We start from the raw sequence: 19,303 nt of genomic DNA on the forward strand, positions 1-19,303 counted from the left end.
GAGATTTTCATTTTGTTCTATCTTGTTTTCCCTCTTGCAAACACTGGTACCTGATGGAGAAAATTTCTAACTTAACAAATCAAGCAGTTCTTTGATGTGTAGAAACTTAGAATGGAAGGAGGGATCTCATCCAACCAGACTAGTCTGCATTAGTCCTTTGGCTCCCATTTTGAAATTGACCCAATAGGTCAAATATCTGTTGATGCTCGTCCCATTATAAAATCCAAGATATAATTGAAAAGAAATGCTAAACTCACCAGAGTGGCAAAAAGGTGATAGAGAATGAAATAGATGGCAACTACAGGTGCCCACATATGTCCCACAGCATTTAGAGTTTGGTCCATTACGTCCACCCATCCTTCCTGGGTGAGGATCTGGAACATGGACATAAATGCCTAAGAGGAAAAGAACAAAGGTATTACACACTAGCTTTAGGCTTGCATACAACTTCAAATTAGCATGTGATGTTTGAAGACTTTGATCTCAATATTATTGATTTTTATCTGATTGATCAGGGCAAGAACAGTCTTGATTCAACACATAGGAAAGATATGAGACTAAAGATCTTAAAAATGTGATATTTAACTATTAGATGTAGAATAAGAAAACAATTACCCTGAATTAAAATTAGTTTTGTTGGCAGTAAATACTGTTGAGCAAATTAGAAACAAATTCAAGATCTTTGATTTTTGCCATTAATTTTTTTCCTTTCAGCAAGCTATCTAACATTTTCAACAGATTACTTTTTTTTGTTCCTGCTGCTAAGAGAAACTTATTTTTATAGTGAATTACATTTGTCTAAAGCATATAAAAGAGCAATACCCTTAATTTTATTTTTATAGTACCCATCTATCATATTATTTTAGCTATCATATTAAAAACATGTGACTCTTTAAAAAATAAATATTTCTAAGTGATATTGCCACATTGAACAGCTTAAAGAGAAACACATTTTTCATGATTTTAAAAAAGTTTCAAGGCACAGGGGCAAGATCACTGAAGAAACCAAGACCCCCACCCCCCACAAAAAAAAAAGAAAAAAAAAATAGAGCATTCCAACAAAAGCCAGCCAAGCTAAAAGTCTCATAGTCTTTCTGCCAAGATCTTTGACTAGTTTCATTCTTACATATTTTTCTAATTAAATATATGTGTATCCATGAATCGCCAACTCATGTATCCTATACACGTTAGTAGTCAATAAATACTTTTTAATGAGACTATGATGATATCTGGAACAAGTTGCCCATTGGAGTCTAATGACTCTTTAAAAACATCTTTATAGGCTTAAGTACAATAAAGACATAAATTGAATTCTCGGATATTGGGATTCCAATAAATAAAGTCCAGGATAATGCAAAGATGGACTGAGACCAAGACAGACACCCGGTTACACTAGACTAGAGGACCTAAAGACAGACCTAATCTGGTAAAGATGATCTAATCTGATTCTTTTTTTTTTTTTTTTTTTTGAAGATAAGGAAAAGGATGCTCACAGATGCCAAGTGATTATCCCAAAGTCACTCTATTAGTTTCTGGCACAAATAGAAGTAGCACCAAGCATTAGGACTCCAAAGTGAGTACTTTTCCAAAAAGTGCATCCTGCATTCAGTGAAGTCTACCCAGGATCTACGCAGGCATAGTTACATAGTAATCTGAGTATAATTTTCACACTTGATCTTAGCCAAAAGGCTGAGAAGTGACCTAAGTGCAATTTCCTTCAGTAAGGGTAATAAACTTCCTTAGAAGTACACTGTTCAAGGCCCAGAACACAGTGGACCTATTTGAAAAAGGAGCAATTAATTGTTAAATGAACCACGAACTAGAAGATAACTTCTTCCACTTACTCTTTGTGTGCAAAGTAATTATCTTTACCTTGAGTTGATTTTTCTGTAATCTCATTATCTTACAAAGTGTTTTGTTCCTGAAAGTATGAAGTATGTTGTTATTGATTCTTGACCCCAGCACCACCAAGGGCAATATACTATTTTTCTTGCCATGGTGCCGAAGAGACGGCCACTCTCTGCAAAAAGTATTCCTTCTAAAATTGCTTTTGAGAATTTTTCAACACATCACTTATCCTTATTTCAGAAGTTATCACTGAGGGCAATTATTTTTTTCCTGTATTTTTTTTTCTCTTGAATATTTATTGTATCCAAAGGTGAGGAACACAAATTCCAAAGATGATTTCCTTAAAAATATGAGATTGCTGTATTTTTTTAAATGAAGGTGTCAGTGTGAAAACATGTACATATCCTAAAGATTCAACAGCAATAGGTGAAGAGTCAAAATGCCTGCCAGTATAAAAGAAATTTCACTGGACATGGCTTTCTTTCCCCAAAAGCAGTAGAACAGCTCATGATGAAGCCCAACAGATTTATTTTGGTATCTGGAAACTTAAAACGTAGGTGCACCTTTCAGCTGTCTTGGGCATGAACCAGCTGATGTTTTTTTCATCTGCTGCATTACATTCGATCAACACAGCTATCATGTGGTCAGTAGATGCTCGGGAACGTGGAGCTATGGGATTGTAATCTGTTGTTGTGAGATAAGCGATGTGGGCAAGAACGCTGGGGTTATCCTCTTTTCATTTCAGAGTCTCAGGAGAAAAAAAATCTAATTTCCACACAGCTCAACCACCCGAAAGCTCATATTGTGAGATGCACTAAATTATATTTGCGAACAAAGCTTTTTGTGACAGTGGGATCTGTGTGTTTCTAGCTGCTGAAATGAATAAACCAATGAAAGGTAGTGCCAACAAATACTTCTATTAGAGGCTGAAAATTAACTTGTGTCCTGCTTGAAGGGTGCCTTAACAGTTTTGTTGAGATTTTTATCCAGAAATTTAAATTCAAATGATAGCGTGCTTGAGATAGTGACTCAAGTGCAGTTACTGACTTACATTGTCTGTAGGGTCTGTGCTCTTTATTTATTCAAACAAGGATTATTAGTGGCTCCTAAAGGTCTGATGCATTGGGGATTGAGTGGAGTAAGACATGGTTTCTTCCCTTCCTTAAGAACTGTATAATCGAGAGGGGAAGAAAAAGATGAACAGGATCAATTCTCAAAAAGGAAGAATATTGGCCGGGCGTGGTGGCTCATGCCTATAATCCCAGCACTTTGGGAGGCCAAGGTGGGCAGATCACTTGAGGTCAGGAGTTCCAGACCAGCTGGCCAACATGGTGAAATCCCGTCTCTACTAAAAATACAAAAATTAGTTAGGTGTGGTGATGGGCACCTGTAATCCCAGCTACTCGGGAGGCTGAGGCAGAAGAATTGCTTGAACCTAGGAGGCGGAGGTTTCAGTGAACTGAGATTGTGCCACTGCACTCCAGCCTGGGCAACAGAGCAAGACCCCATCTCAAAACAAAAAAGAAAATAAAAAGAAAGGGAAGAATATTAACTATGGTGTGTAAGCAAAGTATGGTAAAACTACTGAGGGGCAACAGAGAAGAGCCAATTTAGTCCTCTTGGGTGAATCAAGAAAAGTTTTGGGAAAATGAGAGCAACTGACCTCAGTATAATGCAGAGGAGTAGAGTTTCAGTGGAAAGAAGGCAGGGAGGAAGGTGCTTCTCTGAACTACCTATTAGCATGTTATTCCATTTTTCTGCCCTGTTGACCATTTTATTTTCTTTACTGGTTTCCACCAACTCTTTACAAATTAAGAAAACTCATCTTTTATCTGCCATGTATGTTCAATGCATTTTCCCCTATATATTTCTTACATTTTTGCAAAGATCAGTTTTACATTTCAGTGTGGTCTAATTTGTCATTCCTTTTAAGTGTTTTTATTTTGCTTAAAAAGACTTTTCTCACTGCATGATTAGACAGAAATTTACTCGCGGTTTTATGCAGTAGTTTTACACTTTCCTTGTTTTATTATTTTAAACATGTTGAACCTGAAGTGGCTGTTTAAATCAGTTTAAGTCTGAAATTTATTTTGCTATAAGTAATGAGACAGGAATTTTTTGTTTTCATTTCTGATGGTGTTACGCCTATCCCTAGTTAGGATTTCTTGATTTATCCACTTCAGATATAGACTTCTGCTATGATATGTGAAGATTTCATTCAGCCACAACACTTCTCCCCACTTCCCTTAACCAATCCTAAATTTGTATGTAAATCTCTATTTCTTTTTCCATCAAACTAGAAAGACTTGACCCCTTCCAGTGTGAGATGAAGTTATTACCACTGCCACCTGTCAGGTCACCTTTTCTCTCTGCTTTCATTTTCCATCTTGTGTCGTGTATACATTTACATCCTCAAGTTTCACTATATATATATATAGATAGATATAGATAGATAGATAGATAGATAGATAGATAGATATAGATAGATAGATAGATAGATAGATAGATAGATAGATATAGATAGATAGATAGATAGATAGATAGATAGATAGATAGATATTTTTTGAGACGGAGTCTCGCTCTGTCGCCCAGGCTGGAGTGCAGTGGCACAATCTCCGTTCACTGCAAGCTCCGTCTCCCGGGTTCCTGCCACTCTCCTGCCTCAGCTTCCTGAGTAGCTGGGACTAGAGGCGCCCGCCACCACATCCAGCTAAATTTTTGTATTTTTAGTAGAGACGGGGTTTCACCATGTTAGCCAGGATGGTCTCGATCTTCTGACCTCGTGATCCGCCCACCTCGGCCTCCCAAAGTGCTGGGATTACAGGTGTGAGCCACTGCGCCTGGCCAGACAATATTTACATTTGTTTTTTTCTATCGTAATTGGGTCATCTGTGCTTCTCAGCAAGTTGACAATCAATATGTTGATAGTCAATGTTTCCTATGAAAATATTGCTCACTGTTGGTCGAGGTAATGTTCTAAAATTATACTTTCCCCTCCAAGACTCTGATATAATGACATGTAAGGTATTAGACAGTAAATGGTCAAGGTTAAATGGAACCTTTCTTACTTTCCATTAATTGCTCAGAATCTGGGCCAATTTAACTCACACTATTTGAGCCATTGTTAATGCAATTTTTGGTTTGGTTTTGTTTTTGCTGAGCTTTTCTGTTTCTCACATGTCCTATTGGGAAAATAAATATATTCTTTCTTTCTTCTACCTCAAGTAGCTTCCATATTCTCACGCATTACACTTATCATTCAGAATAAACCCTTCTTACTATTCTACATATGTTCTTCTTTAAACCATCAATTGCCCAGAAACCATTTGATTCTTACTCTCATAGATAGTGTTCTTGAGGTCCTCTCACTACCTGTTCTAATTTGAACTAATTTTTTTCTAGACTGGTTCCACAGTTGCCATAATTTCCACTTTTAACACTTTTATCTAGATCTTTTGTTCTTTCTAATACACCGGCAGAGAATTATTCCAAATATCTCATCCCACTCATTAGCGTCCTTTTTCAATTTATCAACCAGGTTTTCTTCTCTGTGTTTTACTGTCTTAGTAATGAGGAGAGGGGTATAGGGAGAGAAGTATTAGCTGAGGCTGTGTATGGACAATTATGCTTGAAATATCAGACTTCAGATATTTCTTCAATTCAGGTAGGTTCAGGCAATCTTTATTGCAGCCAGAACTAATCAGTCCTAAGTGTTCACTTCCCCAAACTCACTGGCCTCTCTCCAGCCATCATTCCCACTCCATTGACTCCAGGTGAGGGAGAAGTCAGTGTCCTCCTATTGGTTTTGGTTCTCTGTATGGGCGAATAGGACAGCTCCTGGGGCTTTCGACACCCCTCTTCATCCTGAGCCTCCTGTACTCTTGAACCTTCTGCTTTCATCTCTTCATATTTTCATTATGCTACATTTTTGTAGCAGAATGAGAGATGATTCATTTTCAGAAGGTATGACATTTTGCCTTCACTCTCAAGCCTTCTCAGCTGAAAAAAATAAAAATGGTGAGCTCTAGTGGATTATTTTGCCTCTGGAATAAGTGGCTTCTACCCAGAAGTGGTTCTTATCACTTTCCAGGGCTCTGCATAGCCCCTTGGCCAGAAACTTCACAGATTGGAGGATTTGAGTATACGATTTAGTGCTTTTCCAACTTTTATTCTTTTTAACTTCTTCTTCTAGAAGACAGTCTTAAGGGATGAACCTAGAGTGTTCTGGGCTCTCTCTCATTCTCTTCTCCTCCTCCTTCATCTTTCTCTTTTCTTTCCTCCTAGCTGCTTTTCAGAGAAAACGGCATGAAATTGTAGCTCTTCCTTACTGCGGTTATGCTGGTGTAATTTTCTCAGGTCATTTTATTCATTTCCTTAGGTTTTAGGGGCAGAGAAGTGGGTAATTTTGCCCTATTTTTCTATTTTACCCCTCAAGTCCAAACCTATACACATAAGTAGGGGTAAACAACTGTGTTTACAAGTGCTATTTTGTTTGCTGCTAGAAACATCATCACATATTAAACATCACTATACAGGTCAATCACTGTTAATACTGCAGATGCCTCCCTGCTGATAACTGCACCAGGGATGAGTAGTTTACTTAAGAATGGTCCAGTTTGCTATGAGGTGATCAGGACCAAGCAACTCTACCCTGCCAGGGAAGAATTAAGTAAATCAAAAGCATCTCCAGTGAATTTAAATGGAAAACTATGAAGAAAAATCAGATTGCCAACAGTAGACTCTGGAAGTGAACAAATGAATGGAGTTCAGCCACGCAGTTGAGTGGGGCAACAAAAGGGAAATTACAAAGTCAAAGTCGCCAGCACATTGATGTTTCCAGGAATCAGTCTCTGCACGAACAGAATTTAAGTGGAAAAGAAAATGTATTGAATAAACAGACTGCAATGATTTTCGCCTAATGGAGAAGAAAGATTTTGAAAACCGTAAGCTGAGTTCAGTTCTTCTTTCTAATTAGACTGTATCATCTTCCTTGGATATATGAGAACAGGGTGAGAAGCAGAGAGTAGAGGGTGAAAGCACAACAGGAGAGTGTGAGGAAGAGAAATAACACAGGGATACCCCGGGTGAAAACACAGAGAAAAGCGGTACACTACAGAGCCACAAAATCCAATGCCAGCCCTTTGCATGCTCCTTTGCTGGTTTCTCCTCAATTTCCTAACGTCTAAACGTTGCAGAGCTTCAGGGCTTGACCTCAGATCTTTTCTTATATCTCAGTACTCACTACCTGCTTGATCTCATCCATTATAATGCCTTTAAATCCCATGTATGTACTGATGACTTCTGCAGTTGTATTTCCAGTCCCATCTCCAGAATCAACTCTGCATTTTTACTTGGACGGATGTTAGATAACAGGAATCTCAAGTATGTGATGTCTCATATTAAACTCCTCTTGTCCCACTTTCAAACCTGTTCTTTCTGCACTCCCTCCTAGCCAAGAAAATGGCAAATCCATTCTTCAAGTTACTCAGGCCAATGACCCTGAAGACATCTTTGGTTCATCTCATTTCCTCACATCCTACATCCAATCTTTCAGGAGATCCTGCTAAATCCAACCTTAGTCCTTGCTTCCAGTTCTGCATTTGTCCCCGATCTTCCTTGATATTACTACTAAAACAGAAAACAGTTTTCCCCTAAGTGCCCTCACATTTTGGTGCTGTAATTTCTGGTTATAAGTTGAGATTAAGAGCATTGGATAAAAATAAGGCCACCAAAGAGGGAAGAAAGGAGGATAAGCAAAAGCCTCTATAGCTTCTCTTTTGTTCCTAGCACCCCTTAAACATCAACATAGGTGGGCTAGGCCACATTGCCTCCACCAGGCTTCCCACAGAGCCACTGAGGACCCATGCCACAGGGCCATGGCAAGCCAGATCATCAATAGCAGAAGATCCTTTTCTCTCTCAAGCCCCGAGGACTCATTTCTGACCCTAAATATCTCTAATAGACTTCCTTAGAGTTAGGTGAAGGGAAAGCAAGGGTATTTTCCTATGCTGAAATAAACAGGCTGAAAGATCTTGCAAAGGAGTTTTAAGCCCTTAAAAATATCATGGATGACCTTTGAAATTTGATGACTCAATGCGTATTTTGGTATTTTAGTACGTGTGGATATCAATTTAAGTTAAAACATAGTCAAATATTCAGAAAAAGTAGAATGGTTAGACATCTCAGGTTTTGGTCAAAACAGAGTAAGTAGAATATATAGTACTATCCCTTTGCTATATGTATATGCCAATATAGTTATAGCTATATGCTATATCCCAAGCACAAAGATATGATTTTGTGTGCATATAAATGCTTGAAAGTGTATACAATAAACCTGTAGCTCTCAGGACTGGAATGGAAAGGACTAAGGAACTAGGGAAGTGGTATATATATATATATATTTATATTTTACTTTTAAAAGAAGTAGGTTTTGGAGATACAATTTGCATACCATAAAGTTCACCTTTTAAAGTGCACAATTAAGTGGGTTTTAGTTTATTCACAGGGTTGTCCAGCCATTACCACTATCTAATTTAAGAACATTCTCTTTATCCCCCCAAAAAAGCTACACACTTGTTAGCAGTCATTCCCCATTCCTCCCTCTCTCAGCCTTTGGAAATCAATCATCTACTTTCTGTCTCTATGGCTTTTTGTACTCTGGATATTTTCTATAAATGGAATCAGGCAATATGTGGCCAGGGTTCATCCATGTTGTAGTATGCATTAGAACTTCATTCCCTCTTGTTGCCAAATAATATTTTATTACTGGATATACCACATTTTATCTATTTACCAGTTGATATTTGGGTTGTTTCCACCTTTTGGCTATTAAGAATAATGCTGTTATGAACATTTGTATACAAGCTTTGGTGTAAACATATGTTTTGATAAATTACTTTTGGCTTGATACTTTAAATGTTTGTACTAAAATATATGTAAAATGTACATTTTTTCATTTAAAAATATATACACTAAAAATGTTAAAATGTGGTGGGGAATACAACTGGTACCATCCACATATAACTTTGATTTTACAACATAACTTGTATCTACTTTTTAAACCTTTAACTGGTTTCAAGAACTCTTTCTCTACAAAAAAAGTTGCTTTCAAAATAAAATCCACTTGAAAATTTATATAGTAGCTCAACCTTTTTAGTGAGAGAGTCCCTGTTATGTCTTCCTATAAGACAGCCCTCAAATAGAAGACTTGCCTCGATGGTACTCACTGAGTGTAAAAGCGACATCTCTTCTGCTTTTAATTGCCTTAATGATTCACCTACTCAGTCTCCTTGTTTCTTTTTTCCTCAAACAGCAATAATTAGAATAGTTTCTTCTTCAGAAAAACCCACTGACCTCATAATCTGTTAATATTTTGTTTTATAATTCCTTTGATTTAAAACTTATTCATCTATTCAAAACTTCAGCAATTTTTAGGATAATATTGATATACGGTAAATGTTGGACATATCTAATGTTGGGGTTACATTTCTAAAAAGTATATTGATTGGCAAAGTCATAACTGACAGGATGAAGATCTTATGGAGAATTAGATGTTAAGGAAAACCAATGAAAACGACATGAAATGTATTTAACATCTCACGGTAAATAAAAGCTCCAACAGCCACAACTTACTGTGGCTAAACTAAATGGTACGTAAATACAAATACTGTGGATATGGAATTTGCAGTATAAATATAGTACTGTTTGTTAAAGCCATTGACCGTAGCTATTTCTTTATTTCAAATCCCTCCAATTCAATCACACTCTTCCCAGTTCTTCAAATTCCATCTGTTTTTGTTTGTTTGTTTGTTTTTTGTGAAACCCTCAGGAAAAATATCAATTCCTAGGTGAATCCGATGCTCCATGGCTGCACCTAGCCATCCAGCTGCCCTGTTGGAGAGCGCTATATCCCAGGGAAACGGGTTCCCTTCTCACACAGCCTCCAAAGTGACTTCGACATTGCCAGCAAACCTTCTGCTCCCATTGGTACATGTGCCTATCAGTCAGGAGCTTTTCAAAGCTTCTCCCCCTGGTATAACTTCAGCCACCTCCATCACTGCTCTCTCTAAAGAGATCACCTTTCTAGAAGGAATGGCTGAGGGACCGCGTTTAAGATAGAGATTGAATCACTGAATATGCAGACCAGGATGCTCTGTAAGCCGACAGATCAGTAAAGCCAAGAACCAAGTACCCAGCCTCTACTTTCACAGGGTCTGAGTCTAAGTCACCGACTTACTTAATGGCTTTGGGTAAAACACGCAGACACGCAGCCGTCCTGAGACCAGTCTTCCTCAAATATGCAATCCCAATGTCACCCGAAGATTGTTTTGAAAATCAAAATAACATATATGTGAATACTTTAAAAATAATAAAGCATTATATAAAGAATAGTTTAAATAATAATTTTGAAATCTGCCTTAAAAATATTGTAACAAGGAAAAGCAACTTCTATCCCACTGGTTTAATTCCAGAATTCCTATGTATTCTTTTTTTTTTTTTTTTTTTTGAGACAGAGTTTCACTCTTGTCACCCAGGCTGGAGTGCAATGGCACGATCTCGGCTCACTGCAATCTCCACCTTTCAGGTTCAAATGATTCTCCTGCCTCAGTCTCCTGAGTAGCTGGGATTATAGGTGCCTACCACCACAACTGGATGATTTTTGTATTTTTTAGTAGAGACAGGGTTTTGCCATGTTGGTCAGGCTGGTCTTGAACTCCTGACCTCAGGTAATCCACCCGCCTCAGCTTCCCAAAGTGCTGGGATTACAGGCATGAGCCACTGTGCCTGGCCCAGAATTCCTATGTATTATTTATGACTTAAAATGTTTTGTCATATATGGTGTGATTCCATTTTTATAAAGTTCAAAAATTATACACGATAAACTATTTTTTAAAGAAATTTCTTTTAGATACATAATTTTGAAAGTTTGACAGTGTTTTCAAAGACATTATTTCCTTTCATCTTTGAAGTACACAATACATATCTTCCAGCTATAAAGGTCTACTATTCTATGATCTGTTAATTGATAATGGCAGTCAATTGGAAAATTTTGTTTTTTTAATAATATACTTTCTAGTCTATTTTTCCAAGCCAGATCTTACCTATAAAAGTTAAACAAAGAGGCCACAGTGACTTGTTATTAATAGGTGCTATGAATTGCCTTTTGGTGCTGTCAACTCATCAGGGTCTTCTATTGAATCAACAGTAAAACTTGCGGAGTTGGCAAATTTACTGAAGATAAGGAGGCAAGTAAATTAAGTGCTTTGCTCTATGTCTTAAGTCATCACTTGATGGGATGTTAAAACACAATGGAACACTAACTGAATTTTGGTGTAGGGTCCTGCTCTGGGGAGTTTAATTATGAGTGACTTTTAAATGATAAAGTTTTTGTACCTATTTTTATATATCTCTCTCTATGTATGAACTCTTTTGAAGTTAGAGATCTGTTGAAGTCAATTACCTTTGTGTCAATAGAACTGAGGCATTTAAAATATCAATATATCTATAAAATAATTCCTTATTCCTTGTGATTTCGGAGGAAATAAAGTTGAAACTGGTGGTTTCAATTAATTCTGTGACTGCCTTTTATGTTGGCAAGAAAGACCAAGTAGTTCTTGTTTCAAAATGAACCCACATTATTTATTTTGCTTTTACAATTCCCAAAATATGCTTATTGCCAAGCATTCCACTTGAATGAATAAGAGAGAGGAGAAAAAAACTGTTTATTGTTCAAATTTTAGATGACTAAGGAAAAGTCTCACTGAATCTAGACTAATGTAATTGGCCTTAAATGTCAAAATGAGCTTGAACATAATTAGAAGCAAAGCAGACATCAGAACATTATGCCCATTCCAGCAGCAAATTACTTTACTTAAGTAGAGTCTACACTTAAATATAATTTCAAGAGTAAAAGAAAAAAAAATAACAGAAGCACATTGACAAAAACCAGCGAATCTTTTTGCTAGTTATGAAAATATACGTAGGTATGTCCAATTGTCTCTTTCCTTGGTTATGCTTGGGTTAACTTTTATGTATTATACCATAAATGACACTGGACAAGATCATGAATTTGTACTAGGATTTCACTGCAGCCAAGATGAAATGACGTGAGAACAGGCACTGAACCAGGACTAGCATTTGTATGGTGCTTTGCAGTTCCACAGTAGTTGTCCATTATTTAATATAATCTTACCAATGACCCTGTGAAGTGATTACTGTAGGTATAATGGCCCCTACTGCAGGTGGAGAGCTGAAGTACACAGGGTTTAAATCATGAACTCCAGCTTACAGGTAGCAAATAGTGTTGCTTAGTATCCAGTCTGAGATCTCTTGACTTTGATTTCCTGCTGTCCTTTTGGGTGTTACAGGTAAAAGACATTTAAGATCTAATAATTACTGATCGCTTTCCATTATTAAAATGAATAACAATATACATGCATATTCTCAGCAATATCTAAAAATTTTAATCCTCTTTTTTCTAGCATAGTCCTGGGTACCTATCTTGCACTCCATACAATGCTTGGCTGATTAATGAAAAATAGATATCCTCAGTATTTTTCACTCTTTGCTAAAATAAGCGCTACTGATGAACATTTTTACATATGATCACATAATCTTTTTATTTTTATGAAAATATAAAATTACAAAATATATTTTAATTAAATTATTTCAGTAATTTGGGACTTAGAGTTCCTGCATTAGAAATATTTATTTTAAGGAAAAATATCAAGATCGACCGAATGAACTTATATTTTACTCCTGACAATCTTTCTTGCAGAGCATGGTATTTTTAGTTGAAAGGTATACTTCCCACTGGTTATGTTAAAATAATTTTGAACTGCAACGGTCTAGCTGACAACAAACAGCTGTGAAAATGAGACCTGGAGATTTATGCAAATGGGGGACTTTTGAATTAATGCTCTTCATGGAACAGACTGTCAAGTTTCTTGGAGTACTTATGACCTATTTCTTAATAAGAGATTTTGCTAATGTCAGCCACATTAAATTTTTGTAATGTAAGTTATGCGTTTCACTGGCAAATATGTGCTACAAAATTGTACATGAAGTTGATATTTTCATTCATTGCAATGATAATTTACTAATATATACAAAACAGTGCTCCAAAAAACACGGATGTATGCCCCATTGTTAAATGGAGGATTAATTAAAAATATTTCCATAACTATAACAGCAAAGAATCTACATAGGAAATTTCACTATGTTCTCTTATTCATTTGTATAACTATGCTCAAGAATAAGATTTTTCTATTTAGCTTTAAATAGAAAGCAGCTTTGGTCAGAGAAATGCTTATGTTTTGCATATTAAAATAAACAACACTTCAGACATGGAGTTTGCCTGGCTATTGTTCCTCTCTTTACAAATGTGGATATGTGACTATTATTTTCTCTGCTCGTTTCCTCATGCCCAATACTTAATTTTTAGAAGTCTTAAATGTGAGATTTTGTAAAATCTCACCCAATTCCTGCCGTCCTTCCTCCCTGTATCTTTCTCTTATCATGTGAAAAAGTAACCTGTGTAATCAACTTTGATTTCTCATACGTCTTCGCTAAGTTCACAAATAAAGAGCTTTAGCAAAAATGATGTGGTCTTTTGTAGATATAAATTTCAAAGCCACACTTCTAACACTGCTTATTTAGTACTTTGATACCTTAAAAATAAACTTGATAGCTGTTGATGAATAAACACTTAATTGAAATTATTTGACTTTAATAAAACATTTTACAAGTCAAAAACCTAAATTAGTTTTTTTGTAAATATAACTAGCATGTCCGTGTGTGTGTGTGTGTGTATTTTCTTTCTTTTAGACATGCACTTGCCATTTAAAAAATTTTTTTCTCATTGATGTTTAACTATAAATTAAGGTTTTATAACTATTTATCAATCAACCTGTTTCTATTTTTGAAGATTTTCATAGTAAAATATCTGAAAATACCAAAATATATGAAGAATAAAATAATTCAAACAGTTTATATATATACACACACACACATATACATAATAAAAATGTATGTATATTGTTTTATAATTTAAACATTCTATCAGTTTGTTTCCAGGCATATAAATGTACTTGAATCAAAATTGAATTCAGCTGCCAATATAGTTTCATGTAATTTAAAAAAATATTTTATCATCACCATTTCTCTCATTCATGACTTACATCACTAATTAGTCTATAAAAATATAGTTTTGATAACTGTATGATAAACCACTATATATCAAAATTTACTGAGTCATTCTACTATGGTTGGACAGAAAAATTATTTCAAAAATTTCAAAACATTAAATAATGCAACAAAAACATTTTTTGAAGATCAATCTTTGTAGGCATCTCAGGTTACTTAGGAGAGATTTCTATAAATGCAATTACAAGGTCAAAGGATAAGATGCTTGTTAGTGTCATTTTATATAATAAAAAACCAATTCTCAGAAAAGTTACACAAATTTCACCGTCGCATGCCTGTGTGCACATCACAGTGTCTGTGCTTCCTTGCCAGCAGGGTGCATTGTCGATAACAAAAACCAAATATAGCAAATAAATCTTGCCCATTTGACATTTTCTTACTGAAATGGTAAGTTAAAGTTGTAGTTCACATTTTCCTTTGTTTAAAAAATATTTTTGGTGGTTATTTTTGGCTTGTTTAAAAGTTCAAATTCATTCTTCTTTGTAACTGCTTTTATTCTTTTAGGTTTAGGTGGTCTTTGACTATCCAATATTAAGATTTTATTTCTTTTTGTTCTCTACATTTTCATTCTTTAAATATCCTTGCTCTAATTAATCAAGAAAATGTTTTGATACATAATAGGAGAGGGCGTTAGTATTCCCAACTTAACTTGTTTAACGAGTCTTTTAATCATTCATTGTGATACTTTGTTAATATTGTTTGAGTGAATATATGGTGACATGGTTTGTATGTGTGTCCTTTCCAAATCCCATGTTGAAATGTGATCTCCAGCGTTGGAGGTGGGGCCTGGTGGGAGATGTTTAGGTCACGGGGCAGATCTCTCACAAATGGCTTGGTGCTGTCTATGATAACAAGTGAGGTCTTGCTCTAAGCTCTAAATTCACGGGAGATCTGGTTGTTTGAAAGAGTTGGCACCTCCTCCTCTCTCTTTTGTTTCTGTTCTCACCATGTGAAACTGCTTGCTCCCCTTTTACCTTCTGCCATGACTGGAAGCTTGCTGAGGCCTCACAAGGAGCAGATGCTGGTGCTACGCTTCCTGCACAGCCTGCAGAATGGTGAGTCAATTAAACCTCTTTGCTTTAGAAACTGCTCAGTCTCAGGTATTTCTTTATAGCAATGCAAGAATGGGCTAACACCCATGTGTTTGCCCATTCATCATCCGTCTGTAGACCGTAAGTCATACTCTTCTAATTATTGTAGCTTCATATGTTTTCTTGTTGGTTCTCATCAATTTCTGGTGCTGGTCCTCACTGCTTCTTTTTTATAACATCCATAATTGTCCTTAATGAAGTCGTTTTGAGAATGATATTAGATACATGTGGATATCTATGTGTGTGTGTGTGTGTGCACCTCTCTCTCTGTGTATATCCATCCATCTATTTTTCTGCAAGGCTCTTGTCGTAATGTCTCACACATAAAAAAGCAGTCACATAGAGTAACCATCACTATTAATAACATCCAGAAAAATGTCTTTCTGGACTTGATCAGGAAGAATTATGCTTCCCTAGGAACGAGTTTGTACCTCATAATCATTGTAGAACTTGTATAAACATGTTTGTCTATCAAAGTGTATATTTGCTAGAAAAATTAGTCACACTTGTGCCGGGACTCTGGGAAACATGAATGTCCTCATGATGAGCTTTTTAGGTTTGGAGTGCCACTTTTTGTTTCCATCTGAATTTGTATATTTTTAGATTAATTACTTTAAATTTTGATTAAATTTATTTGACCTGGATATAATTAGTGCTGGACACATTATATTCTGTTAGAACAAGGCCAAATATAATAAACATTTCTTTTTACTTATTGTTGAATTGGCAGCAACTCTAAGATGAAGATAATCTTTGTTTAGTAAACAATACAGGAAAGTTCTTCCTCACTCTTCAAGAGAGTGTTGTCTTTCCTTTCATTTGCTGTACCTTTGCATAATCCCACGGGCTTTGCTTCTTTTTACTCAACTTGAAATGACTTGGTTTATCCCAAGAGACAGGGAATGTGACATTTGTCTAGACTGCTAACAGAATTCACTTTTTGGTGGTTTATATTAATATGCATTCTTTATTGCTAACTTTGTAGAGTTCTCACAGGAATTTATCAAGTATATTTCTGTCGGATTGAGGCAGGATTTTTATATTTTGCCTGTTGCCTTTTTCTCTGGAATTCTGAAAACTAAAATGACACCGCAAAGAAGCAACAGCAAAAACCACAGCAGCAATACTGCAGACCTCCATCTAAACTAGCTACTAAGGTTATTTCTGTATCTGGTTCCAGCTGCTCTGCTTTGTCTTTTGTATTGCACAATATAAGATTATAGGATGCAGCCCATTAGCTTCCATTTGCTCAGGGGGTCCCTCTCTCCTTCCCCACCCCAACCTGCACACACATGTGCTCAGCCAGATGCATGCTCACACATGTTCACACATTATGGTTTATCTCATAATGCTTCCTGGAAATTAACATTTCAACATTGATTCCTAGAAAACCTGTTAGAGACAGTCCTCTGCAGAGATACGCATTTTAGTCTTCTGGCATGCTAAGACTCTGGGTGTTACGTCCAAGAGGTGTACACCCAAGAGAAAGAATGAATACACATATCATTGGTTGAATGGTTTCTGTTTCATTCCATATATGTAATAGTTAATGATAACCTATTTCAGCTTCTGGAAATAACTTGTCAGTTTGTGTTATTTTTCTGTAATATGATTTTTTTTACCTTTTGCATTTTTCTGGAAAGTTGCAAAAGATTAAAAATAATCTTCTAAACTGGAATTGGGGACTATTTTTAAAGTTTTAAACTTTGTATACAACACAGAAAACTGAGTGCCCACCATTCCATTAATTCTCCAGTCATTTACTCTTGGATGTTGAGCTAATTCTCCAGTCATTTACCCTTGGATGTTGGGCTACCTGAGTGCTGCTAGGAATTCAGCATGCCATGCTAAGACATGGGCTTTCCGTGCATTTAAGAAGAACAACTGCTACTACTTGTTAAGTGCCTGTTTACATGGCAGGCTCAGTGCTAACTACTTTGCATCGATTACTTCCTTTAACCCTCCTACCAATCCTCTAAGTTATGTATTTTCCTGTTTTATTGATAGGAAATTGTGTGTAGCCATGAGGGACCGACAATAGAGTCTCATTAAAGGTTGTATTTTTTGTAGGCAAGACTACATAAATCATGTGCCTGTTTTGTTGTTCAAAATTCCATCGACGTTCTTTATGCAGTGGAGCTAGAAGGTATACAAACACAAACAAATGTATGAACTGCCCTCTTTTTGTAGGCAAGACTCAACAAAATATTTAATAACACAGTCATGTTTTCATCACTGAAAACATACCTGTGGAAGCTCATTCTAATGGAATGAGACAATACTTTTCATTAATGACTTTCACTTATTTTTAAAGTTTGAACAATGGAACAGTCTGATTATTAAAATAATATTAATAAAATTATTAAATAAAGTGATATTATTGTAAAATGGCAATTAAATAGTTGGGAAATTGCAAATAAGATGATTGGTGGAAAACTATCAAAATAAGATGAGGTGCAAAAATAGGTTCTCCCTGAAAGAGTACACTTCTAGGGTTAGGGGTAGAAACAGGATGCTTTATTCAAGGAAAGTCATAATTCTGATCATTGCAGTTCAGCAGACCAGTGATATTAATATACAACAGCAGGAAAAGATGGTCAACTTTATGTGATTCATTCTCTAAAAGGAAGTACACAGGATATTATTTTATCATTTCATCATTATGCCACTGATGAGTCACCACAAAAATAAATTCAAACAGGAGCAAGGAAAAAACCCTAATGTTATAAAGGAAATAAAGAAAGTTAATGCTACAGCTTTTTTTTTGCGGGGGGGAGACAATTACAAAAACTATATATATATATCTTGGAATTACTTTAAAATTAGCCGAATTGTTAGTTTCTATTGCAGAGTCACGCTCATGCATGGATAACAATTTGGCCTAAAGCTTCAGACGAGACTCAGTTTTACGAGACTGTAAAAGATTTGACACAGTAATAACCTCAGAAAAAAATAAACAATACCTCCAAAGATGCCTGAAATTTATCAACTGATCATAAATTCTTGTCTTTCATCAATAAAAACGAATTTCATTCAATGAAAATACCTCCTCAGAGAAATAACATTTCTTCCAGTATAACTTTCCTCAAAATAGCTCTTCTGCTATTCTCCAAGAAAAAAAAGAGTAAAAATCTTCAAAGGCTCCCTTGTGTCCCAATTCCAACCACTGAAGACCCTCCATGTCTGGTTTCCCATTGCTACTGCCATCCTTTGGTCATATGTCCCCTCCATGCCTGTGATTCTCCATGTTTCTAATTTACTCATTTGGTTTTTCTTATAAGGAATGCCTTCATCTAATGCCATGACCCAAATCCCTATCTGTCGAAATTATATTTACCCCTAAAGACAAATCTTTATAAAGCTCTGCAGACCTCCTTCTCTGGAAGCAATATTTTACTCTTATTAAATGAACTGATATTTGGAAGCACTAAGCACAGAGTAAATTCCCAGAATTTTAAAATACTCTCCCAAATGTCTTTGCTATTACTTTAGAACTGAGTACACCTATTGTAGCATATGTCACCTTTGGCTTACTTGAGATCTTTCTTATGTGTTCTACTATGGGATACGTTGTTTCAGTTCTTCCTTGGGTTCTTGACAATGCTATAGTTAAAGAGGGCAGTGACTACATTTTTTCATGTCTGTATACTTCCTAGCTCCATTGCATAAAGAATGTTGATAGAATTATGAATGAAAAATCAACCCCATACTTTATTTATCTTCATCATAAATAGGTATGAAAGATTTTGTGAAAGATGATTTTCAATGGTGTGGAAGACTGGGGGAGGATAAAGCTGAGGCTATGATATTCAAAGAGGACACAATATCCTCAATGCAAACAAAGGCAAAAGACTATGAGGCTGTGGATGGTAAAGGCAAACACTGGGATGGCCTGCCCTAGATGGTGCTTATTTTAAAAAGTCTATCCATCTGATAGGAAGAATCAATATTGTGAAAATGGCCATGCTGCCCAAGGTAATTTATAGATTCAATGCCATCACCATCAAGCTACCAATGACTTTCTTTACAGAATTGGAAAAAACTACTTTAAAGTTCATAGGAACCAAAAAAGAGCCTGCATCGCCAAGACAATCCTAAGCCAAAAGAACAAAGCTGGAGACATCATGCTACCTGACTTCAAACTATACTACAAGGCTACA

At 36.0% G+C, this 19,303-nt stretch overlaps 1 protein-coding gene across 1 annotated transcript in view; it reads right to left on the reverse strand.

The window, feature by feature from the left end:
• NALCN (sodium leak channel, non selective) overlaps positions 1-19,303 on the reverse strand; it is a 323,614-nt gene that overhangs the window by 133,895 nt on the left and 170,416 nt on the right. Inside the window, exon 13 of the mRNA XM_011977215.1 lies at positions 258-395. Within this exon, the coding sequence (XP_011832605.1) occupies positions 258-395 (138 nt within the window). The remainder of the gene's footprint in view (positions 1-257; positions 396-19,303) is intronic.

Source organism: Mandrillus leucophaeus, unplaced genomic scaffold, assembly GCF_000951045.1.
Source record: "Mandrillus leucophaeus isolate KB7577 unplaced genomic scaffold, Mleu.le_1.0 Scaffold175, whole genome shotgun sequence".
Lineage (NCBI taxonomy): Eukaryota > Metazoa > Chordata > Mammalia > Primates > Cercopithecidae > Mandrillus > Mandrillus leucophaeus.